Consider the following 26,261-nt stretch of genomic DNA (forward strand, 5'->3'; position numbering starts at 1 on the left):
ATGACACAAATATAATAGACTGCCTTTGCCGTGACATGAAGGGAAATCTTCCTTCTGTTCTTGATAAGCTAGTGAATGAATGCTCGCCGAAGTAAAAGGAGAAATTTCAAATGTGAAAAACACATTATACTAGTTAAAAAACCGAGAGAGTTTGCGGTATTATATGCTGAGGCATGGGTGGGGAATATTTTGCCCTCCCGATGTTGCTGAACTACAACTCCCAGCAGCCCCAGCAAGCACAGCTGATGGCCAGGGATGATAGGAGCTGTAGTTCAGCAACATCTGGCAGGCCAAAGCCCCCAGCCTTGTTTTGGGTGTGCATTTTAGGACACAGAACTCTATTATTATTATTATTATTATTATTATTATTATTATTATTATTATTATTGCATTGTATGAAATTATACAATGCAATATTAACAACAATTTTTTAAAAAACCTGACAATTACAAAAACCAGGTGAGTTCTAAAATTATACACCTCAGCACTTCTCAACCTCTGGTACCTCCTTCCTCTCCAATGAAGCATCAATCACTCTCTGGTCCCAACCAGTCAACCCACCAATGGCTAGTTCTAAGAAGCCAGGATGGGCAAGGGTCAGGGAGGCAGATGGGTGACCACACTTCTTCAAACAGATTCTCCGTATCCTCAGGCTGCCATAATCTAAATTGATTCAGTATAGACACCTCCACTGGACCTCTAGCATTTCTTCCTTCAGTTAGTATCATTTGTTGATTCCTTTGCTATATCTTCTCCTTCATTCTCAAGCTCACGACAGGACAATGGGTGACAACAGAGGTGCTCATACATCTCATGACCTGAGGCAAGCATTGGGATCATGCCCACTAGCTACACCCTACCATATTTAAATAAAGCTAGCATTTGTTTCACATATTTATCAGCAGGAGATAACCAAAGCACTCAACTGAAGTAACCAGGTAACTGAAAGAGCCGCTATTGTTAATTTTTACAGTAATATATTATGATTTGTGAATACAGTTATTTTTAGGATTTGAGATAGATGAAATGATTCTACATTTCTAGCTTTGGATGAAGTTAATGGCACAATCCTATTCCCACTTACTTGAGCAAACACAAAGGGATTTACTTCTGAATTAAACATGCACTGAGATGTGCATAAATCTCCTAGATATGATTATTTGTATCCACTGCATTTTAAAGGCTGATAATTTTCTGCTTACCTTGAAATCCATCAGAACACTGGCAGCTGAAGGCATTAAGCTGTTCGACACACGTAGCACCATTGCGGCAGGGGCCACTTAGGCACTCATCCATTTCTGTCTCACAGTTATTCCCTTGAAATAAGTGAAGAGGACATTTTTGAGAAATTATTCATAGGGCAGCTCAAATGGAAACAACAAAATCAAATGTATAAGTGAATATGGATCTTAATTTCCATGCAAAGGATCCTACCTTTGACATAAAGGTAACCAACATCAGGCAAATTACCTCATGAAGACAGAACGCTCACATTTTCCACACAAATTGCTATAAATTTCCAGCTTCTTTTGGTATTCAGTTCTCTGAGAACAATTTGAGGAAGAAGTCCCAAGTCGATCAACTTGATCTAACATTATGCTGAAGTTCCAGTCTTTAGCCACCCAAAGTTAAGCATATACTTCACTCTCACACAGAGCTCATGCACATGCTTACTTGCAATGCTCTTTACACCTATTGGATAAAAGTCCATAGAGCAAAGCTGCAAAAGTGAACAAGGCTAGATTGTGTTTACTGTTTTGATTGCTAGTTTTAATTCTGTTCTGAAGTATTTTAATTGCTGTTTTTAACTAGTTTGCTTTTTTACTCTGCATTAAATAATTATAATTTTAAATGTTGTAAGCTGCCTAGAATCCCAACATGGAAGAAAGGTGAGATATAAATATATTAAACGAATAATTCAGATATAATACTGTTTAGACTGAGTGGTGCTGAAGCTTAACTGTGTCTATTTTGTTTTGTTGGGCTTGTTTCGCAGTCCCCCCCCCCAAGTTCCCCTTAATAAAGCAGAGGAATGATGTATGTTTCTTGAGGTGATCATAGTGATTTATTGAGCCAAGAAAACATTTGCTTTCAGCAATTTCTTTCATGGGTAAATGCAGACCCATTAGAGGTATTTAGAATGAAATTCTTTTAGAACCTAGAATTTGAAAATATAAAAGCTTTCCCATTGAAATTAATATTCTAAAAGAAAGATGTTGGTCAGTGATAAAACGAGTAATCACCCCTTAGCAATCTGAAAGTATATTTAAGGTCAGCTCTAAGAGTTGTAATCATGGTGGGCATGACTGCTTACTTCTCTGCAATCAAAGGGAATGGCTCAGCAATTGTCAAGCATTTTAAACCCTAATTTTAATGAGAGAGAATGAAGCATGTGCTTAACTTTCAAATTTGGCTTAAGACTAACAATGTCATTCAATATGTACTTACTCAGGAGTAAATCCTGCTGTAGTCTAACTATATAACAGTTCAGGACTGCAATACCTCAAGGACTCACCCCTCCATATGAACCTACCCAGACCCAGAGATTCATCTGAAGCCCTTCTTTGTGTGCTCCCTCCACGAGAGGTCCAGAGGGTGGCAACATGAGTATGGCCCTTTTCTGCAGTGTTTTCCCCCTAGGAAGTTCAGGTGGTGCCTTCATTCATTTAGGCCCCAGGAGAAAATCAGCCTGTGCCTGATTAACATCCGATTTTAAGTGTGTCTGGAAGGGAGGATTATTCTTATTTTTATTATGTATTTTGTGTTTTTATATTGTATTTTTATGCTGCAAACTGCCCTGAGATCTCTGGATGAAGGGTGGGATACAAATTTAATAAATGTATTAATATATATTTACTTAGAATAAAGTACCACTGAATTCAATAGGGGCTTACTCCCAGGTAAGTTGTGTTAGAGTTTCAGCAAGTATTTATTTTAGAAGAGAACGATAAACCTTTTTCCTCCCAAGGGATGACTTTTTCTGTAGAAACATGATTTACAACATCAAAATCTGGTGTTGAATAAGGGTCTTCCGGGTTAGCTCCTCTGATCGGGAGGAACTTGTTCCGTGGAAAGTAGGGTCTAACCGCCACGGCGAAGGCGGAGACCCTCGGAAATCACAGGCGGAAGAAGCCTGTGAACTTGGGATTCGGCTGGCACCTTTTGCGCCCCCCCTACTCGCGGGGAGACCCGGTATCGGGAATCCGGAGCGACGTGGGGTGAGCAGCGCGGTGCTTTGAATCAACCGCTTCTTTCACGGAGTGAAGCCGCATTGCTGCTGTTGGGGAGCGCTGACTTTTTTCCTGTGGACAATTGGATTTTAAACAACAACCCGTGAGTAGAACGGAAAATTGGATTTCTAAATATTTTAATTTGGCATCGAACGGGGAAGGTTCAAACAGGAAGTCCGCCTTCCCCTTTTGTAAACAGACTGAAGCAAAGTAGTCGCTAACTAAGGTCTTAGAAAGTTTTATGTAAAGGATCAGAATTCCACTGATTGAAACCATTAAACCCCCCCCCCCCCCTTGGAAGAGGGGGGAAATTTTTGACTAAGCGAGCCTGCAGGAGAAAGTGAAAAATTTAAAAGTAAACCATTACGTCTCTGAACCTGGGAACCGGCTGCAAAAAGTCCATTGACGGTGAACAGTACATATTTGACAGCTTGCTACAAGGGAAAGATACTGTTTCCATTGTCCCCTTCTGCGTTTAAAAAGAAGAAAAGGTATCTGGAAATTGTTACTATTTTCACCTTTGGAATTGTGTCGGAAAGGATTGCTACAAATGGAAACTGTCTTCCTCTAGAGGGAGCTTTTGAACATTGTTACAAGAGTGGAGCTGAGGGCTGTGGGAAACCAGGCTTTGACCTTGAACACCCCAAGAATGTCAGCTAGGGAAGATTTAGTGTCCGTATTGTACAAGACAAACTATTTGTTGGAAAAGCTTCATAAACAGATAGATGTTATGGCTACTAGTATTGTCATCTTGGGATCAAAAGTGGGCATTAACACAGAAGTTGCCCAGAATCCGGCACAGGAATCTATTTTAACCGAACAAATTGATGAAATGGAGAAGGAAAAAGTTGCTGTTGTTGAACTTAAGGCAATACAAGGGGGAGCATTAACCTTACAGATGCAAATTGAGGATTACAAGTTGAAGCCCTTTATGACTGAAACTAGAAAAAGCCAGATTTTGAAGATTGGAGCCTGGCCTGGTCTGGAAAAGGAAAGTTGGAGAGATCCCCTTATGTGGGGATCAGTTGACTTTTGGGACATGGATTTGGGTCAGGGGGAGATTGGAGTTTTGGGGGCCTTTGGATTTGGAGGAATTTTGAAACAAGATTTGGAATGCTTTAAGGGTCCTAATTTTAACTATGGAAATCTGGCTGACCTGTTAAGAAGGAATAAAAGTATTGTTGGGTTGGAGCTTTCCCGAGAGCTGCTTTTTAGCATCAAAGATTATGAAGAAGATTGGCAGAAGGAATGTGAAGAAGAGTTAAGAGCCTTGGATATAAGATCTCCAGGTTGATGGACTGCTTGGTGTTGACGGAAGTGACGGCAGAGGCCGAGACCAGGGAGAGGAGACGGTGGAAGAAGAGTGGGATTTAAAGTTTATATATGGAGACTTTGCAAAATTTAATGAGGGATAGAAAAATCGTGGAATGAAATTTTTATAACCCTAGTGGAAATGTTTTAAGAGATCAAGTTCAAATATATTAATTTTAATGAGAAATAAGATTAAATAAAGTAAAAATGGTCTATTAATCAGTGAAAGAATAGAACGTAAAATTACAGTACATTAAGATAAACTATTAGGATAAAAATAAAAATGGAGGATGTTGGATTGAAGACAGGTGGTTTTAGCTGAAATGACACAAAGGAATAAGTAAAAATGGATTGTTAATTAGTGAAAGAAGAGAATGTAAAAGTATAGTTTATCAAGATAAGTTATTAGGATAAAAACAAGGATTTGCTGAAATATCTAATTGAACTAGAATACAAAAAAAGGGAGGTGTGAGGAGGTCAAGGAAATAAGCTAAGGAAAGAAAGTTATGTAAAGGTTTGATTTGTTTTTTTCCTTTCTTTTTTCTTTTTAATTGTATGTATCTTTTTATTTTTTGATGTGGCTTGTTTTTATGCTTGGTGTTGTTTTTTTCTTGTAACCTTTAAAATCTTAATAAAAATTTAATAAAAAACAGAAACAAAATCTGGTGTTGAATAATACAAGTTACTGAGACTACCAGAAATAATGCTTTAAAAAGCAAAACAAAACCATCAACTATAGTTACAACACAGATGCTTAACCAACTGACCTGTGTGACTATTTCTACATATGTATATATGTATGTGTGTGAAAATCTACAAATATATATTAAAAAATCACATTGGCTGTCTACTTTAAATGTACACTTTTTGGTGTCATTATGATTTCATTTGGAAGTGGTGAACAATGACTCCACATCTAACAAAAGCTAGGATAATTGGTTTTCTGCCAAAATTCTGATATTGAATTTCCAACACGAACTACAGTGGTACCTCGGGTTACAGACACTTCAGGTTACAGACTCCGCTAACCCAGAAATAGTACCTCAGGTTAAGAACTTTGCTTCAGGATGAGAACAGAAATCACGTGGCGGAGGCGCAGTGGCAGCGGGAGGCCCCATTAGCTAAAGTGGTACCTCAGGTTAAAAACAGTTTCAGGTTAAGAATGGACCTCCGGAACAAATTAAGTTATTAACCTGAGATACCAGTGTACTATCTAAATGCAGTCTCCTGTTAAAATCACCCTTGTAAGTTTTGATTTCTAAGTAGCTACATCCAGCAAGCATGTTAGGTTTCACAGCAGCACTTTACAGTTTGCAGTAATCAATTATATTGAAGCACAAGTAGACAGTGAAAAGAAAACTCCAGTGGCCAGGTATGCTAGGTCATGTGGTCTTCCTCCTTGACTTCTGATTGACAGGATAGCAAACTGATACAGGGAAAGGAATGAGTATTATGCATTTCCAGTTACAAGGGAATTGCGAAAGATAATCCTGAAAGCAGAGTGATGGAGAGTGGAGACAAGGAGAATTCTGCTGCAGATATTGCTGTGTCTCCTCTTCCTAATATCCAGGTCAAGCGAAGCCCTGGTTAACTGCTGGTTTGAACTTATCCTCCTATGGTCCGACCTACCCCCCTTAATCAGTGCATAGATGAATAGACAGTTCACATTAAGATCCCATGGGTTATTTTAAAATTCTCATATAATTTTAGCCAATCTCTCATGATGTGCTATGTGCGGTTTGGTACAAAGAACAAATGCCAGCTCTGTAACAGGGATCTAATTCAGACACCGAGCAAGTTCTCAACCAAAAGGCTGATAGACTGAGCAACACTTACAATCCATCCAACCAACTCTATGAGCCAAGGGATGCCACTATTTTTATTTGTGAAATTCTTATGGCCCTTTCATAAAGGGCCTTCTCATACAAATTGTAGTGACTCTATATTTATTTAAGTCCCACTACATATGTGTTTATGCAGTTAGCACCTTCACATAATCCCTGCTGGTTTAGGAATCCAACAGCAGATTCTTGCATAAATGATCGTGCAGGAACCACAGGCGTATGAAGTGAGCCATATAGGACCGATAGACAACAAACTGACAAAATACTAGCTGCTATGCAGCACTTTGGGGGAAGGGGTCTGCTTAATGAATTTAAAGTATCTTTAGAGCCAAACCTACCTATAAAACCAGGTGCACAGAAACAACGATAACCATCAAATCCATCTTCACAGAGACTTAAAGCGCCACAAGGTCGTGACAAGCAGCCACCAATAGGTGTTTCACACAGCTTACCAGTAAAACCTGTTGAGAGAAATAAAGTGAATAAGCAAAGATTACTGCAGAAAAGTCTTGTAAATATATACACACACACACACATATATAAAAGTTATATATATATATATATATATATATATATATATATATATATATATATATATGCAGGTTTTGGTGTCCTCGGGTGTCTTCCCGTGTAAAAGTTGGGGTGTCTAGGCGACGTTTCGACGAGGTCTCACTCGTCATCTTCAGGCTGGTGCTTTCGGCTTCTTGTTACTGGAACAGAGCTGGATCTCAGTGTTTGAGTTCCTATAAATACTGTAGAGGGGGTGTGGTGTATAGCCTCCAATGTTCTGGGCAGAGAGGAAGTTCCCAGGCTAGTGTGCCTTTTCTTCTTTTGTTCCTTAATTACTTGAGAGATATCTTGAGTGATTTCTTGAGTGATATCCTGAGTACCACTTAGGTGGGTCATTAGGTGTGGATTAGTTGTTAAAGTCTTTGTGTCTTGACCTCTTGAACTTTGTGAAGAGTTTTCCTGAGAAGATGGCTGTACTGTACTTTGTTGTGCTCTGGCTTGGCTTCGTGTATAGGGGCGAGCTGTGGTTTTGTGGCTTGTGTCAGCCAGGTCTGTGTAGGGATTGCAGGGGGGTGCAGCATCCGGAGGTGCCACCATGGATTGGCTACTGGATGGTGTCTGTAATTCATCTGTGGAGAGGGTCTGGGTTTGGGTCTGGTGTGGTTGATTGGTGTTGGCGTTCTGTGTGCCTCTGGATCTGGTGTCAGTTTTTGTGGGGAGGGCTAATTTCCAGATGTCTGGCAAGCGGGATGTGTCGTCACGCTTGTTCATGTTGTGAGGGTGTTTCTCTATCTCGATGGCTTCCATGATTATTCTCTTGTGGTGATGTTCCGTGTTAAAGAGCAATTTGGAATCTGCAAAATTAATTTCGTGTCCTGTTTCTTTCATGTGTTGGAAAAGAGAGGAAGTTTTTTCTTCTTTTTTGACGGCATTCTTGTGTTCTGCGATACGTGCATTTATTCGTCTGTTTGTTTGTCCAATGTACGTGGCTGGGCAGACTTTGCTTTACCCAGCCACGTACATTGGACAAACAAACAGACGAATAAATGCACGTATCGCAGAACACAAGAATGCCGTCAAAAAAGAAGAAAAAACTTCCTCTCTTTTCCAACACATGAAAGAAACAGGACACGAAATTAATTTTGCAGATTCCAAATTGCTCTTTAACACGGAACATCACCACAAGAGAATAATCATGGAAGCCATCGAGATAGAGAAACACCCTCACAACATGAACAAGCGTGACGACACATCCCGCTTGCCAGACATCTGGAAATTAGCCCTCCCCACAAAAACTGACACCAGATCCAGAGGCACACAGAACGCCAACACCAATCAACCACACCAGACCCAAACCCAGACCCTCTCCACAGATGAATTACAGACACCATCCAGTAGCCAATCCATGGTGGCACCTCCGGATGCTGCACCCCCCTGCAATCCCTACACAGACCTGGCTGACACAAGCCACAAAACCACAGCTCGCCCCTATACACGAAGCCAAGCCAGAGCACAACTAAGTACAGTACAGCCATCTTCTCAGGAAAACTCTTCACAAAGTTCAAGAGGTCAAGACACAAAGACTTTAACAACTAATCCACACCTAATGACCCACCTAAGTGGTACTCAGGATATCACTCAAGAAATCACTCAAGATATCTCTCAAGTAATTAAGGAACAAAAGAAGAAAAGGCACACTAGCCTGGGAACTTCCTCTCTGCCCAGAACATTGGAGGCTATACACCACACCCCCTCTACAGTATTTATAGGAACTCAAACACTGAGATCCAGCTCTGTTCCAGTAACAAGAAGCCGAAAGCACCAGCCTGAAGATGACGAGTGAGACCTCGTCGAAACGTCGCCTAGACACCCCAACTTTTACACGGGAAGACACCCGAGGACACCAAAACCTGCATTCCTGTACCCGTGAAAATCTACGAAAGCATATATATATATATATATATATATATATATATATATATATATATATAATTTTCCACAAAGTAAATAAAAAAAACCTATAAATGTCAAAGTAATACCCATCATTTTTATGCCCCCCCTCCCAATATTAGTGACCAACGTTGCCATTTTCTACATGTCTAATGAGAAGCGAACCCCACTGAGTTCAATGAGGGTTACTTCCAGGTAAGTGGGATGGCAGCAGAAGGATTCTTGACATCTTCATTTTTTGTTTGATCTAAAAACATGTATTATGGTGCTTGATGACTTTTTTAAAAAAATTACTAGAAAGCAATTGTTTTGTTTAGGTAGAAAAATAGCTTGTTCAAACGGACAGAATAAGCTCCTCAATTTAAATCAAGAATCCTTGAAGAACAAGGGGCTGCAGAGAGGGAACCAGTCCCTTCTCTAGATCCTGAAGCGATGTGACAAGTTAGCACAGTCTTATAAAAGATCTGAAATGTACACTTCCAACAGTGCAATTCTGTATGTGTCTACACAGAAGTAAGCCCTACCAAGTTTTATGGTACTTATTCACAGGTAAGTAAACATAGCATTGACTTTTTGCTTTAATTATTTTCAAAGCAAATGTGCCGACAACTTACTGAGCAATTCTGGCACATCAGAATAGTTTTCTGAGGGAGGAGCGGGGTTAAGAACTCTTATATTAGATGCCAAAAGGCATGCAATTCCTTGAATTCCGGAAAATCTCGACACCATCACCACTGTCAGCAGCGGAGTTTATTAGCGTTTCAACTTCTGTAAAGAATCTTATTTACAGGGCTACTGTTTGAAGAAGGAAATGTTGATGTAAGCAGAACAAGAATGTGAAAGCTTTGAAAATAAGTGTCCATTACAATTCTGTAAGCACAAGCAAAAACACTGATTTTATGCTTGCTCTTGAATGTCATTTCTGTTCTTCGCTTTATTTTTAAACAATACAAGTAACACAAATAACAAGATTGAGAGTGAAAGCGAAACATTGTGATCAGTATGCCAGTGGAGGCTATTAGAGGTGCCTATCAGCACCAATTATAAATGAGCTTGGTTAAAAGAACTTCTCTGCAGCCATTTCTGTTGTGTTCCTTAAGTGTTCGTATGTGGACATGTGTCCTTTAAACTCAACATGTCATAATTTTATAATGCTAGCTGCCTTTCTTTTAAAGCCAGCCCAATAACCCCTTAATGCTTGTGCAATATGAATGATATCAAAAACGAGTAATTAGCATTATAATAAAGTTGGTTATTTTCTAGCAATGGGACAATTTTATTTTTCTATTAACTATCTCTGACAGTTTTCAAACTGCTGTTATCACATTTGGTAACGTGGTAAGTTAAAACAGTCATCTGAAGCAAGAACTCTTGATACACAAATTAAGAACATGCTAGAGAAATGCCTTTCATTAAGAGAGGCTAGCTTGTATGTTGCAGGTTCCAGAAAGACTGGGGAGATTCATCAAAACAGTTTTTTGCGCCTTCTTGCCTGATTAAGGTTGCAGTTCTATGCACACTTCCCTAGGAGCAGGTCCTACTGAACTAGCAAGAATTACTTTGCAGTAGACATTCAAGAAACTGTAAATTGGGGGATGCAGAACTCCCCTATGCCTGGAAGTCTGTAGAATGCAGTTCACTGCGGCCACAACTACTTGGCTGCATCCCTAAAGAAAGTCAGTGGTCCAGATTCTTAATGTATTAGAGGTGGTTTTATTTACAGAGCAGAGAGGGAAATGCATTCTGCAGATGCTCAGAGTTTTCTGTAGCATACAGTTTTTCTTTTGAGAATCTAAATTCTTGTGAAGCACAGAGAAAGATCAAAGGGCAGTACTGCAATTTATTTTGCATTTTCGTGCAATGAGGCATTGGTGATTTCAAGTTGCCTGTTCAGAATCCAGGGGAGGATGTAGTGGCTACCAATGAATTTGCAAAGATCAGCCTTCCCCAATCATCCCCCCATTCCAGGGAGGTGTGACTTGTCCTTCATGCAACAACTGGAGTGATCTTTAATGGGGTAGCAATTCCTAATAGACAGAAACAGACATTGAACCATGGAAGAATTTTACAATGACTTTTTGGAATTACAGAACGCTATTCCCTATATTCCAAATGACATTTACATTTAAATCTGATTTAGCAGAGCCTCCATCACAGTAAAGGCTTCCCCCTCCAAAACCAAACCAAACCAAACCATTTTGATCTGCATTCATCTACCCACTCCCTTTTTAATTTTTTTATTGACTGTCTTCACATCACAAAAAATAAAGCTTTCACAGGCATTGTGAGAATTTTGTGGTTTCCTTGGCACAAGTCACAGCTAAATATCCCCTTGATAATCAGTGGGAAGGAAGGGTTCAACTTTGGTTTGGTTTTCAGAAAATCTCCCAGGAACATTTTCAGCAGGATAAGATTATTTGACTAATTCCCAAAGGGGTCATTCTGAAGCATAAGCAAAACCCTCAGGATAAGAATTTTTCTACAACATGGGCAAATGCTTCCTGTTGATTACACTATGCTCACATCTATAATAGCAAGAGTGCAAGCCCTACTTGTAAGGTTAAAATGGCATTATTAAGAATTTAATTATTCAGCAACCTATAAGAAAAGAAGCGATTCTTTTAACAGTGGCATTCCTAACACCAGGGACAAGGAGAGATGAAAGGAAACCATGGAGTCTAGTGGAGGTTCCCATAAGACAGACGTCACACATGCCCTCAAGTGGCGTATCTGTGGAGCAACGACTGACTTTCATGAAGCATCCTAGAAGGATGTCATGTTCTCTGTTTGGCACGGATGAAATTCCTTAAGTACTATTTGGCAGGAGCAACCAACAAGGAGTGGCAGTGCTGTGAACATGGCTTCCCAACAGTGGCACCCTGCTGTATGCCGGGACAGTTCCAGGGGTGATGCAGGGCTGTGCAAAAGTTAGTTTGGGGTGGTTCAGGCACACTGGAAGAGTCAATCTGGTGATCTCACTGGGGTGCCCTAACCTCACTACTGACCTGCACATATATTTTATGTATAAGGCACCAGTTGAACCTCTGTTGGCAGGGTATTCCACAATAGTAAGCGAATAACAATAAAGGCTCATTTTTTGTTGTCGGCTGAGCCTCACCAATAATGCTCTTACAGAGAGTCTCAGTGACTGAGCTGGGATATAAGGATCAAGGCAATCCCTAAGGTACTCTGGACCTAGGTTGTTTAGGGCTCTGTAAATGAATGCAAGAACACTAAATTTGGCATGGTAGTAATAGCCACACAGAAATCAGTGTTTCACTCTTTCACTTACTAGTACTTCAAGCAAAAGGGGTCAATTATACTTATTTAACGAATACTGAAAAGCTATTGCCATTGCAGAATATCTAGCCCAGTAACCATCTAGCTCCCATTTAAGAGAGTGAAAGCCCACTCCTAATTTGAAAGGGAACTAGGATTGGTAGTTAGGTGTCACATTAAGCTAGGGTTTCCCAAACTTTTGAGTTTATTGACCCCTTAATGAGCTTTTAAAGTTGACACTGACCTCAACCCAAGTTCTAAGGAATGTAAATTGAACCAATTTCACAATATATTTAACATTTAAAAGGTGAAAATCTTCACCTATATTTAGCAATAAAGCACCATGGTCTGTTGTATTGTGGTATCTCTCTTATTTCTGAGGCTCACAGTTCCTAATTACTTTTTGCACACTATAATTTGTAAACTTCTTTTCCTCCACTGGTCCTTTTTGATCCCACCCCTACATTTTTATCCACCCACTGCAAAATCCCATAAACTCCAGGGGCTCAATATCAATCACTTTGAGAAACCTTGCATTAAGGAATAAGCCTGCATTTGCTAAAACAAAAGAAAGGAGTACATTGTTATTATATCGTATCTTTGAATTATGGCTGTATAGAAGACAACCAGAGAGACACTGTTTCCCCTGATAACCTTGAGTTAGTATAAATGGCTACCCAAATGCCTCTTTGTCCCAAAGGTGTTTGTTTCCTTGTAATATGTCTTGTCTTTTCATTTATGAACTGATCCAGGTTTACATGCTTTAATGCTGGGTCACACCTCCAAGATTGGAGCCCCTAAAGCCTAATGCTAGCTATCAATTATAATCTTATCAGTAGGCATATAAAGTGATGTTCATAACTACTTCTTGAAAAGGTCATCGTGGAATGCACTGGAAGAGGGAGCGATTGCCTTGTTCAAAAATGGGTGAATTTGTCACACAGTCCTTACAGTTCTAATTTCTGTGATAATTCATTCAGGGTATTTAATACACAGGATAACTGTGCATTAACTGCAAATATAAATATACATTGTTGAATAGCAGTGGAACAAACCACTGCTTTGTTTTTATTGTATTATTTTATGTTGCATTGCATCAGATATAAGAGCAATGCAACATGGCATATTTGCCTAGAGGACCTGAAACTGGTAAAACCATTTCTCCTGCCCCAGATCCTCCAGCTAATTACATCTAGACTGTCAGTCTGTTCTATTTCCATATCTTGTATCAAATTTTATGCAACTAAAAGAATGTGCAATACAGATGTTCTTCTTCACTGGGAATTTCATTCCGTTGGAAAACCAACATCTTATATATTAAAAGCTGGCATTTCCAAGTTGATCTTCTCCAATTATTTAGTTCTGTGAGTTATCTGGACACATAATATTATTTTGCCTCTTGCCTAAAGCCAATAAGAATCAGAGAGAAAGAAAATGCAATTGCCAGTAGGTGAGTAAAAAAAATCTGGCTTTAGTTGTTAGGCTAGCTAGAGGCATATCTTAGCTAAAAAAGAAATCTCAGAGATCGTTTAGTCATCTGGCCAGGTGTGTGTGTGTTTGTGTGTGCGTGTGTGAAAATCAATTTGCCAGTAATATGGAAATGAGCTCTGAACTTGCATTATATTCTGCTATGTTTCTGGAAGTTGTTTCCATGTCATGTGAAAGCTCAAATATAATGTGGAAATTAACAATTAGGGAAAGACTGGGGAAAATGGAATAAACTGCATATGAATGTAGCCCCCACCTTAGCTTCAGCTCTGTTTCACACAAGCAGTCCCGTCCCCACCTTCTCATTGCTCCTGCTCTGGTGCTTTTTTGTGCTGTAACTTCTGCAGAACCCCAACAGAAAGAAGAAACCTTGCTTTAAGATTTCATTTTTTTGCCACTTGGTAATAATTTTACAGTGGGTTAGGTTTCTATGTGCTGAGTTTTCCTCATACTTTTTTTGTGCAGCTCTGATTGATCCCTGTAACTTGTTTTCAGGAATTTTTCTTCTACTTATCTAGCCCTCCTAGGCGAAAAAAAAGTTATGGAGAACCAGCCCGGCTACTCCCACCTATCAGTGTTTCTAGTCAATGAGTGACGTTGTGATTGTTTGGACGCCAGGCAGTGGGTGCCCCTGGGGTCCTAAGGAGCTGCTGTTTTTCGCTTCTCTAGACTGCACTTTTCCTGCTTTTGTTTTGTTTAATAGTCCTCAGCTCCACCCACTTGCTACTTTTTTTGTTTTGTTTTGCTACCTGCCAGCCACATGGTATAGCTAGCAGGCAGCTGCTTGAGAGGCTTTTTTAAAAATGTGTGTTTTGCAGTAGGAAAAGAAGCACAGGAATCATTTGTTTTGCTGCCAGCTAGCCACATGGAACGGTTGATAGGCAGCTTGATAAACCTTTTGGGGAAAAACGTGGAGGTGAGGGACGCAATGCAGGAATCCTTCCGTTGCTGTTCTGTTTTGATTTCCTTCCTGTTTAAGACATGTCTCACTTGGATTCCTGGATTCATTCATATATATATATATATATTCTACAGCAGCAAAGCTGCAACAGTGGCATAACAACCAAGACTTAACAGAATCTGGAAAAGTAGAACATTTTCCTAACATCTTTTGTTAACAAACAAACAAAATTGAATAGATTCCCCACCCCCGCCAATATTTGAACTATTTTATGTTCCCATCTCTTTTCCTTTTCCTGCTCTTTTGGAAGCGGCAGCCATTTTGTGGCAGGCCACACTCCTGACAGCAGCCATTTTCAAATTTCCAAATGTGCCCCAGACCCCAAAATGTTTGCAATCGCTAGTTTATTTTATTGATGTGCGCATATTTAAAACATTTATTTAATTTTTCTCTGTCCCTCATTCAGTGTGACACATATGGTCTAATAAAACATTAAGAAGTGGGAGGAAAGATACTCCATTGGCAAGAAAATCTGCCCTGAGGGAACTGCCCTCAATACTCTATTTCAGCCACAGGAAAAAAGGATGGTCTTGGAGAACTTTCAGCTTCCGTTCCCTATCTGTAAAGGGGGCAATGATTTGTCTCACGGGGCAGCTGTGAATAGGGCTGCCAACCACTCTGAACAATAAAATGACTGCATGAGTGACTAACAGAGATTTTCATTAGAACATCCAGGTCTCTAATACCAAGCATATACTATTCCCCTGTTTCTAGACTATTGCTATTTTAACTGCTTTTATAGGGCTGTATGCATTTTGAAAATGTGCCATGAATTAGATTTATGAACCATTCCACACTACACATTTTCTGGGAGAATGGCACTGAAAACAAACATTATGAGGTTTCGTACAAAAAAATGACTTTGAAGGATAAAAAGAGCTGAGACAACATTATCAACTGATTTTCAGAACACCTGGAAAATTGCTACAAGTGCTGTGTGCTGAAGAAAGGAATAGCTGTGAATAAATTCATTCAGGCTGCAATCTTATGCCCACTTAATGAAGAATAAACTTCTCTGAACTCAATGGGACTAGCTTCTATGCAAACATGTAGGGTTCCTGAGTAAGACTGCATACAGTCCTGGAAGCATACAGCCTATAGATGTCTGTCTGTTTGCTTCATAAAATTTATATGGCACATGTATCAAGGTATCACCAAACTTGGCACAAGGGTCCCTGAGGAGGGTGTGATCTTTGTTGACATTTGGATGTAGACTGCCATTTAGAATTACCCCCTGCTAACAGAACATTGACTTCCAACGACTTAACTATGTTGGATTGTGGTCACCCTGTTCAAAGGCCATACACTATAATCATTTGCGTGTCAAGGTCCCCAAGCCACCCCCCAATAACTCACACATCACACATCACACATCAATTTTGGTTTGGGTTTTTGGCACAATTTTTTTTTAAAAAAATAATATTTATTGCTTTTAAATTTTACAAACAAGAAGAAAAAGAAAGAAGAAAAAAACAATACAATACAATATATAAACAATTCACTACACAACATTAACGCATTAAACAAAACAAAACAAAACAAAACAAAAACAGTTTTAAAAAAATACATCATACCATTTCAATGCCTTATCTTTCATTCCCTTGTTTTATCGACTTCCTCTCACCTCCCTTTTTGTATTCCACTTCTATTAATTGTTTTAGCAATTCCTTTCCATCTTTCACTATTTTCTGTCATATTAATATCTTAACTTATTTTAACCTTATTTTCCATTAATACTATAATACTTATTTATGCTTAACTCCTTATAACACTTCTACTAAAGCCATATAATTTCATTCCAACATTTTTCTAGCACTCATTAATTTTACCATATTTCTATAAATAAACTTTAAACTTTTTCCAATCTTCTTCCACCGTCTCTTCTCCCTGGTCTCGGATTCTGCCAGTCATTTCCGTCAATTCCATATAGTCCATCAACCTGGTGATCTTCTGTCCGAGGCTCTTAACTCTTTTCCAGGTCCCTTCTGCAAGTCTTATTCGTATTTATACATGCACTTTACTTTGTCTTCTGCTGATCTTGTTCTTAATTTCCTTTCTTTGATGCTGAAAAGTAGGTCTCGGGGGAGCTCCAACCTAGCAATGTTTTTATTCCTTCTCGACATGTCATCCACATCACCATGGTTAAAACTAAAATCCAACAGATATTTCAGGACGTGTTTTAAAACCCCTCCAAATCTGAAGGTCTCCACAACTCCCATTTCCTTCTGACCCAGGTCCAGATCCCAAAGGTCAATAAATCCCTGCGTGAGATAATCTATCCAACTTTCCTTCTCCAGTCCAAGCAGGGTTCCAATCTGACTTTCTCTGAATTCAATCATAGAGGGCAACAACTTGTAGTCATCAAATTGCCTCTGTAAGGCTGGGGCTCTCTCCCTCTCCACTTGTAATACTTTAGGTTCAACAACCACAACTTTCTCCCTCGCTTTCTCCACCATTTGGCATGTCAGAGTGGATTCCTGTATCGGTTCCTGAATAGTTTGTGTGTAGATGTTCACTTTTTGTCCCAAAATATCAATTTTAATATTCATCACATCCGTCTTCTTATGGAGCTGTTCCAATGACTGACTTATCTTCCATAGTGCAATCACTAAAGCTTCTTCTGTCAACATTCTCAAGCAATCCAAGGTCAATCTCATGGTTTTCTCTTGCAGCTGGGGATTCCACCAGCCCAACTGTAATAACAATTTCAAAGGCTCCCTCTAGAGGGAAACAATTTCTGTTTGTATCAATCCTTTTAAGCACAGTTCAAGCAGTAAATTTAGTTTCAATTTTCAGCTACTTTTACTCCTTTTTAAACGCAGAAGGAGACAATGGAAACAGTGTATTTCTCTTATTTAATACCTGTCACAACTTTCCCAAAAACGTCAAATCTTAGTAGCAGTCCGTTTCCAGGTTCAGACCGGTGGTGATCCAACTTTCTTCACTCTCTCCTGCAGGCTTACACGATCCAAGATTTCCCCCCTCTTCTCCTGCCTCCAAGGGGGTTTAATGATTTTAGCCGATGGAAGTTTAATCCTTTACATAGGATTTTCCAAGACTTTAGCTTGCAAATTCTTTGCTTCAATCTATTTACAAAAGGGGAAGGTGGACTTCCTGTTTGAAACCTCCCCGTTTCGGTGCCAAATTAAGACATTTAAAAATCCAATTTTCCGTTCTACTCACGGGTAGTTGTTTAGAATCAAATTGTCCACAGGAAAAAGTCAGCGCTCTCCGACAACAGCAATGCGGCTTCACTCCGTGAAAGAAGCAGTCAATTCGAAGCACCTCGCCGCTCACCCCACATCGCTCCGGATCCCCGAAACCGCGTCTCCCCGCGAGTAGGGGAGGCGCAAAAGGTGCCAGCCGAATCCCACGTTCACAGGCTTCTCCCACCTGCAATTTTTAGTGGGTCTCCGCCTTTGCCATGGCGGCCAGACCCTGAATTCCACGGAGCAAGTTCCTCCCGATCAGAGGAATTCCGCCATTGCCGGAGGCGCTAACCCGGAAGTGGGTTTTTGGCACGATTTTGGACACAACTTTATTTAAATACATCCAAGTGAGTGGTTGCTTAGGCATTGGTTCCGACTATCTGTCCTTGCCCAGGGGACAGAACTGGACTTCCAGATTCCAGCGAAAGCCAGTGCAGGAAACAAATTTTGGGGAGAAAATGAAGCTGGGCTTCAGTCCCTCACTTCTCACCCTCATGCTCCTGGTGGCTTGCACGGCCCAAGTCCGATGCCAGGGACAAGGATGAAAAGAATGGCAAGCCCCTGGATTCCTTTAACGGAATTCCCTTTCCGCACCACCATTGGAGGGGTAGGCACTTACCCCTCCACCAACCAATTTGAACCAATGCCTAACCGCCAACCTTACAAGTTGTGACGATTTGCTACGCAGTAGGCAAAACCAAATGGCACCAGCCAATCAGCCAAATGGACAAATTCCTACCAGGCCCCTGCCTCAAAGCAGACAACCCCATGACAGGCATAGCAAGGTCAAGCGAACAACCCCCCCCCCCAATACAGGGAGGGTGGGTGGGTGATCCGGTGCAAGCAGCCAAGAGAACGCTCAAAGTTGGGCGACCAGTATTTAAAACCTCTGACCCCTCCTTCAAAATTGGCAACAAGCAGTTCTCCCCGGCGACCCGATTAACCAATTCCCTCCACAAATCCGCCCAGCAACAATGGGGTGGCTTGTATCCTCCACCGCAACACGCACTCTCTGCTAGGGAGAACACGTTTTATAGCATACCTTCCAACATTTTTTCAGATGGAAATGGGGACATTTATGGTATAGCCCACTTGCTTGAGTCCACTGAGCAATTTGCACTTTTTTGCAGACACCTGCTTCCTGCTTGCGTAGTGGATGCAGCGGGAGGGGAGGAAGGTTGCTGGCTTTCCAGGGCAGGAGTTCACCTCTAGAATGACCCTGCACTGCAGCACGCCTTATTGAAACAATGGCCGCAAGGCTTGAGAAATGAACAGAACTTGTGCAGCTTGGGAACTGCCCAGGCTGGTGGCGGGAGAATGAGAGTGCTACTTTCTTTCAGGAGTTTAAAAGTTAAGGGTACTGGATATCCAAAGGAGAAGGGAACCCAAATGAGGCAGTAAAGGAGTGAAATGGAAAAATACTGGACAAATAAAACTTTATGAAGTTCCTATTATGTTTTCCTGTCAGAACTGGAAACATCAAGAAGACTTCCTGAAAGATCTAAGTAAAGCTCCACTGCCCATCTATCACATACAGTCGCAAATGAAAAGCATTTTGTCCAACACAAAATTCTAAAATACTAAGGTGAGGGGGCACTGTGACGGCTGGGCAAGCCCCTTCTCCTTCACCTGAAGAAAGCAGCAAGAGGAGGGGCTTGTCTTGCTTTGGGCAATAGGCTTGAGGGCTCTGACAGTGTCCCAGAGTCCACCCATCTTCTTTCCAAAGCCTAGTAATCACTAACTAGGCTTTGGGAAGGAGCTCTCATGCTTCCTTCCCAATGTTGCTGCTGCAGGGAGAATCAGGGTGCCCCAGGATGAAGGCAGGCACAGTGGGAGTTTAATGATTTCTATCTGGTCATCCTGGACAAATAAGGACAGTTGAAGGGTGTGTTATAGGCAAGGTATAAAAATCTTTGGTATCCTTATTTCATGGTATGATGTGATTTAAGGTAGGCTTGAATCAGACATTTGGCAGCAGACCCAGATTGGATACCTTGAGTTGCCAACTGAATAGAATCATAGAATTGGAAGGGACCATGAGGGTCATCTAGTCCAAACCCCTGCAATGCAGGAATCTCAACAAGCTGTTTCCCATCCAATGTGAAACCATACTGGACCCTGCTTAGCTTTGCAAATGTACTTGCAGTTTGCTTGGTGTGCTGAATCTGTTACCACTTACCACTGCAAACCTGGGGGTTCCAGATGACCTATTTACTGAGCATTCATCCTGATTTGCTTGCACAGAGATTAAATGGCAGAATTAGGATTGGGGCCTTAGTTTCCAGTTTGTGCCATATATTGGGAGTTAATAAAAAACACTGCATGACCAAACAAAACATGGTATTAACTTTTATCAATGTATAAAAAAGGAAGGAAAAGAGGAGAGAGAAGGCCGTAGGTATTGTGATTAAGAAGTTAAAGCAATGTGAAGTACCAAATTTCTGGCATTAAAAAAAAAATAAAGCAAGAAGCTACAGAAATGAAAACACTATTCATCATACTAAACCTTCTAAGCCCCACAAGGCTAAGCGGCATGGATGGTTGTTTTTTTCAGCACAGCCTATGCACAACAACAGAATTCTTCTACAATTGTGTCCTGAAAATCAGTGTATTATCATATTTAAAGGTTTTAGAATTGGAACACCCTGCAGGATCTATTATGGATGCAGTTGATATTTTCATATAAAATAACCTCTCCTCATTAGTATGCAACACCTCATTTTCAGATAGGTATTCAAGCGACATGGTCTGCAACCAAATTCATAAAAATAGAGGATGCTGTCCTAATAATAAATGTGCTGTGCATTTCAGGAACATTTGTATAGCTTCTGTGCGTGGGTGATGGGGGCGGGGGCGGCAGGGGCATGTACAAAGCAAATTTGAATCTAAAATAATGCATCTGAAGAAATTAGTTCTATTTCTGTCCCAAACATTTGTCTTAACTCTTCACCCACGTAACACCTGAGCACCTACCTGGCAAGCAGTTACAGTAAAATTCGCCAATCAAATTATGGCAACTGGCTCCATTTTTGCAGGGCTTGAAGGGACATTCATCAATGTCCATTGAGCAGTTTTTGTCTGACAGAAAAGAAAATGAAACGTTAAAACTATAAATCATGTAGGGTTTGGGATAGCAAAAAGGCTACTTCATAATCCAAGTGACAACTACATAATTTAACTTTTCCTGGTTGGGAACATTGTATTTTATGTCTGCCTGACAGCTTTAAAGGAAAGAGGTTTTTGGCTTTTTTATAGATCACAGACAGCAGTTAAATAAATTAGATCTTTATAGGCAGGATTATACGAAGCAAATAAAGTATTTACTAATATATTTTGTGTGGTTATTATAACATCCCATTAGCTGTAATATAATTATAGTTAGTATAGTGCCTCTGCACACTTAAACACATTGGGAGGACTATAGGCAAGAAATGAAGGACCCCAGTGAAGACCAAGTAACAGCCTGATCTTATGGGCATATCAAAATGGCGGACACTGGGCCACTAGCTGCACCATCTCCAAGTAGTAAGTGGTATCCTAGCCTTGCTCAGCAGCAGCTCAATAGCAAACCTCAAGTACTAAAGTAATATTACATACAAAACACAGGTACAACCATTCTTACAGTCTCCATAGCCAGTTTACAGCTTGCCATTAATCCCAGCATTTTCCATTAACAACTCCACCCTACCCTCCAGAATGCATGAGTGAAGCCACATTAAAGCCGTAAGATTTCAAATTATATTGCAGAGATTGGTAACAGTAACCACACTGGCCTGGTTTGCACATCACGGTGAGCCAAACTATGGCCAAGCGAGGACCACACAAATGTTCTGGCTCCTGGGAAAGAGCTCATACCTTTGCTTCTCCCAAGTCCTTTTGGCACAAGACATCATGGCAAGGTAAGGTGTGGCTTACCATGTCATCCAGACCTGGAATTGTGGTTAAGGTCTTTCCATAGGACAAAGTTTACAGAAACAGTGAGTTTGGGAGGTAGAGAGGGGAATGTTTTGTTTTGATAGTCAGGTCTAGGTTATCACAGTGAATTCTTTCCCCAGGGCATTCCGATCACAGTGATTTGTGGGAGGGATATTGATGGAAAGCAGGGCATTTAGAAGAATGCTGGATTACTGGCATCCTTACCAATTACGAACAGTTAAAAGCAAAAACTTAAATCAATTTGCTTTCAGTCTGCCGGGTTTTCTTTCTCCTCCCGCTCAAGCTCACGTTGGTTTGCAAACTTTGAAGGGAGCTTAGTATGGGGTCAACCCACCCCACCCCGCCATACTCAGTTCAGCTGTGGGTTGTCTCATGTATGATGTACTTGTCCCTTTTTATTCCAATCACTTTCTGTTTTCCAATAAACAAATTCCTATTTTAGTTATTTAGTCATCCTGTTTGTTTTCTCTTATTTTTCTTTAGCTCTGTGCAAACTTCTCTTGAGTTCACCCTCCTGCTGCTTCTGCTGTATGTGTGTTTCAGTTATTATTCAATTCGATTTGTTTGCTTTTTTTCCCCCTCTAGGTTTTAGTCTGCTTGTTCAAAGCATTACCATATTCTTTTAGATTTTAGGGTAGCTGTCATTCATTACCCCCTTTATGACTGGTATTTTCTTCCCCACTTAACTAAGCCTGCTTGCCCCTTAAGTTACGGAGCTACCAGTTGTGCTACTCATTGCCAACCTACTATTACCCACTTACTGAGTGGCACCTCCCTCATGTCACTAGTTTTCAGACAGACTGCCAGCAAATTATTAAAGGAGGTTAAGTGGTTCTTTATTTTACCCACCCCAAAATATTGCCCTTTTGGGCAAGGCCGGATTTAATGGGGCCATTTATATGTCCAGCTGTCCTTTGTCAACAACAAATTGTTGCTGTTTTTTGTGTTGAATATATGCTATATGGTAACTTATGGACCTAATAGGTATCTAAAGCCATTTGCACATAACAAAATATGTATTTTATCAAAGTAATTGTTGAACTGAAATACAACTGGAAATGTACATCCAGGTTTTTTCCTTTATTTTTTGGGGGGGCCACCAAGAAAGTGGGGCCCTAAGCTATAGCTTGTTTAGCCTATACGTAAATCTGACACTGCTTGTGGGAGAATCACTACCTATCATTCTGAAAGCTGACAGCCTTCATCCCTTCAGAATGGACCGCCATGCCTGTAAATTGCTTCTAGTTCTGGCATAAAATACTTTTTTTCCCCATTGCTTTTCATGTGCAAGAAACTTAATGGTACAGTGGTGCCCCGCAAGACGAATGCCTCGCAAGACGAAAAACTCGCTAGATGAAAGGGTTTTCCGTCTTTTGAGGTGCTTCGCAAGACAAATTTCCCTATGGTCTTGCGAGTCTTGCGAGTTTTTCCCCTTCCCCCCCCTTTTTCTAAGCCGCTAAGCCGCTAATAGCCGCTAAGCCGCTAATAGCCGCTAAGCCACTAATAGCCGTTAAGCCACTAATAGCGCTAATCCGCTAATAGGGGTGCTTCGCAAGACGAAAAAACCGCAAGACGAAGAGACTCGCGGAACGGATTAATTTCATCTTGCGAGGTACCACTGTATAAAACTCTTAAACAAACCTGCTTGAAATGTGGCAGGCTTAGTTTCTTGGGTCCTAGAAACTCCTCAGCTATGGATCTAGCAACTATTTGCAAGTCACTAGCAGTCAATCTTAATTTTAATCTGTAAAATGGGAGTAACAGACCAACTATAAAGGTATTTTTTTTTATAAAAAAGACATATAACAGTGGCTAAATCACACAGTTTTGGAGTTTTAAATGCTTTAGTCTTATATGTATATGTAAAAGGCCTGAATGCCTAATCACTATTATTCCCATTTTACAGAGTGAGTAAATAGAGGGAATTGAAACTGAATGTGATTAACTTGTGAATATAGACTTCATAGATCCCTCCAGAGTAGGAATGAATCCAAATGAGTCTGTTTTAATGACTTTTAAGCCTGTGTTTTAATCATAAAACCAGAATACTTGGCTGGGTTTTTGTTGTTGTTCAGTTGAGGACAAAATTTGTGATTGTAGCGGTGGTTGTTATTATTACCTTTCTCTATCTCAATCATGATCAGAAAAGACATTAAAGAAATCCTTAATGCATTAAATTATAACTATGCCTCAAGTGGAAACATTGTTTTCATTTTCTTGTTTCCAAAATAAAGGACATGAACTGAAATGTGAAAATAAGAAAGCTTGGTAGCATTCCCTAAACACCAACCACAAAAAGGAAGAACAAGTCTCATTTCATCTCATTTTATTCTTAGTTGATGAATGAACACATTTTCTCCAGATGATTTCAACTCTTAAGCTTTGGTTCTAATTAAAGAAATCATGCTAATTATTTGCAGATGAGAAACTTTCAGCAAATTATGCCTCTGATTTCATGTAAACAAGGCACTTTGGTTAATTTCTAACAGGGAGAGAAAATTGTGCTGTTGAACCATAATTGATTTTCCCTTTAATTTTATGCAACTCACTGGTAGCTCAACTCTTTATCCTTTATAGAGAAATTAACTGTTTAGTTTAGTATATGACGCCTCTCGAAGGTCCTTGAAACACAGGGCCTTAAGTTGGAAGCCCTCATTTGTGCATTTTTAATAGATTCTGCCTTCAGATTTCCAGGATATTGTGTAGATGCTGTTTGGACTTCTACATTCCTAATCAGCAATTCCTAATCAGCTGATGTATACAGTATATATGTATCCTTTAAGAAAACAGAAAACAGAAAACTCTTGTTAGAAACAGTTATCAACACATTTTTTGTACCCCAATCCTGAGTGGGGCATGGAAGCTAATAATTATATTCGAAGTTCTTTGGAGCAGGAGATAAAAATGAGGTGCCAGTAGTCATATCTTGATAAAAGTGCCATGGGTGCCAGCACAAAATGGTTGACATGGGCAGTACAAATAAGAGGTGGTGGTACTCTGTACCAGAGAGTACCATTGCAAAAAACCACTGCTTTTTAAATGTGTGGAGTGTCCATTACTTGTCTGAGTGTAGTGTGTACTTGAACTAGTTACTATTTTCCCCCCTACCAGGTGGGTTAGTGATGAAAAAATCATGAGTATGCTTTAACATCCCTGTTAATTAACTCGGAAACTTTAACATCAGCATTTCCAACTTTCATCTTATGATCAGAGGATTAAGGAATATAATTGATGGGAATTATTGCAATGTGTTACTTATTCTGTTTTTATTAGCAGTGTGGCAGTGTATAAAATGTCATTATGGGCACTTATTTACTTTTAATTTTGCAAGATATAATGGAGTCTTTAAATATTTATTGTTTCATTTAAAGGCTTGGGTTATACCTTACCCATGAAGCCTGGAGGACAAACACAAGCGTAGTCTGCAACCAGGTCTAAGCACGTCGAATTGTTTTTACAGAAGCCGTAGGAGCAGTCATCAAAGTTGATTTCACAGTTCAGGCCTTCAAATCCTTGGTTGAGGAGAAAGAGAGAGGGGGGCAGTATATTCTTTATCTACACCTGTGTCTCCTTTCTCAGTCCTCTCTTTTGTAAATAATAAATCAATCCTTATCAAATTACTCTGTAAAACAGAAATAATTCTCTTTTTATGGCTCACAGTGAACGCTTCTAAAAGCTGCCTTGCTCCTCATCTGTCATTAGTAAATTATCCCCCTTTGTCCTTAAAGAAGGATCACATTTAAAGGAACAAGGGCAGCAAGCATAAAGCTGTGTCAGAGCACCACAACTTGTAAATACTTAGGAAGTGCTTTACGCAAATGGGTTTTTCATGAACATGGCACCAGGCTAGCCCTGTGTGCAAAACAATCACCCATATGGTTATCATTTCTGTTATGTACTGAGTTGAATAGGATCCAAAATGCAGCAGTCTGATTGGTCCTAGAACAATAGGATTCAGAATGCAGCAGCCTGATAGGCTCCAAAATTCAGCAGTCTGATTGGTCCACAGAAGCCACCCAATCCAGCTCCAGGTGGAAGTGAATCCGCAACCTGATTGGCCTACAGGAGAATCCTGGAATTAGCCAATCACGTGGGGCCCATTATGTAAATAATGTATATAAAGCAGACATTCTGGGGGAATGTCCATTCCTCCTCATCACTATGAGCTGAATAAAGGGCATGAAATCCACTCTTGACCCCGAGTATATTTCAATTTCTATAGCATATTTCTTGCTTAGATTTTTTCATTTTCACAACAACTCAGCAACCTAGGTTGCTAAAGCGTCTACTGTACAAAAAAAAGAAGCTGAGTCTTGGAACATGCTCAGGAAATGAAGTGTTGTTTTAGTTTAAGAAAGACCTCAATAACCATTAACTTCTATTCTAGTCCTTCTGTTCCAGCGTGACAGGGAGAGAAATACAAGTACAGCCCTAAAGAGGCATAGTAATGGCTTAACAGCATGTCCCAGGGTTGTGAGGATAAAAGAAAGAAAACCAGGCTCACTTTTTTTAATTGACTCAACACAAAATAGATGGTCACGGG

The 26,261-nt window shown here is 40.2% G+C and overlaps 1 protein-coding gene across 2 annotated transcripts in view; it reads right to left on the minus strand.

The window, feature by feature from the left end:
* Positions 1-25,232, minus strand: part of EYS (eyes shut homolog) — a 499,923-nt gene extending 474,691 nt beyond the window's left edge. Inside the window, exons 1-4 of one of the 2 annotated variants that reach the window (XM_081856657.1) lie at positions 25,108-25,232; positions 20,756-20,860; positions 6,724-6,846; positions 1,203-1,316 (exon numbers count right to left, since the gene is read on the minus strand). In XM_081856657.1, the coding sequence (XP_081712783.1) occupies positions 1,203-1,316; positions 6,724-6,846; positions 20,756-20,860; positions 25,108-25,111 (346 nt within the window). In that variant the 5' untranslated portion in view covers positions 25,112-25,232. Of the gene's footprint in view, positions 1-1,202; positions 1,317-6,723; positions 6,847-18,824; positions 18,977-20,755; positions 20,861-25,107 lie in introns of those variants that run through there. The other variant, XM_081856658.1, reaches the window with a different exon arrangement.
* Between the last annotated feature and the right edge of the window lie 1,029 nt (positions 25,233-26,261).

Source organism: Podarcis erhardii (assembly GCF_964252035.2).
Source record: "Podarcis erhardii genome assembly, chromosome: 3".
Classification (NCBI taxonomy): domain Eukaryota; kingdom Metazoa; phylum Chordata; class Lepidosauria; order Squamata; family Lacertidae; genus Podarcis; species Podarcis erhardii.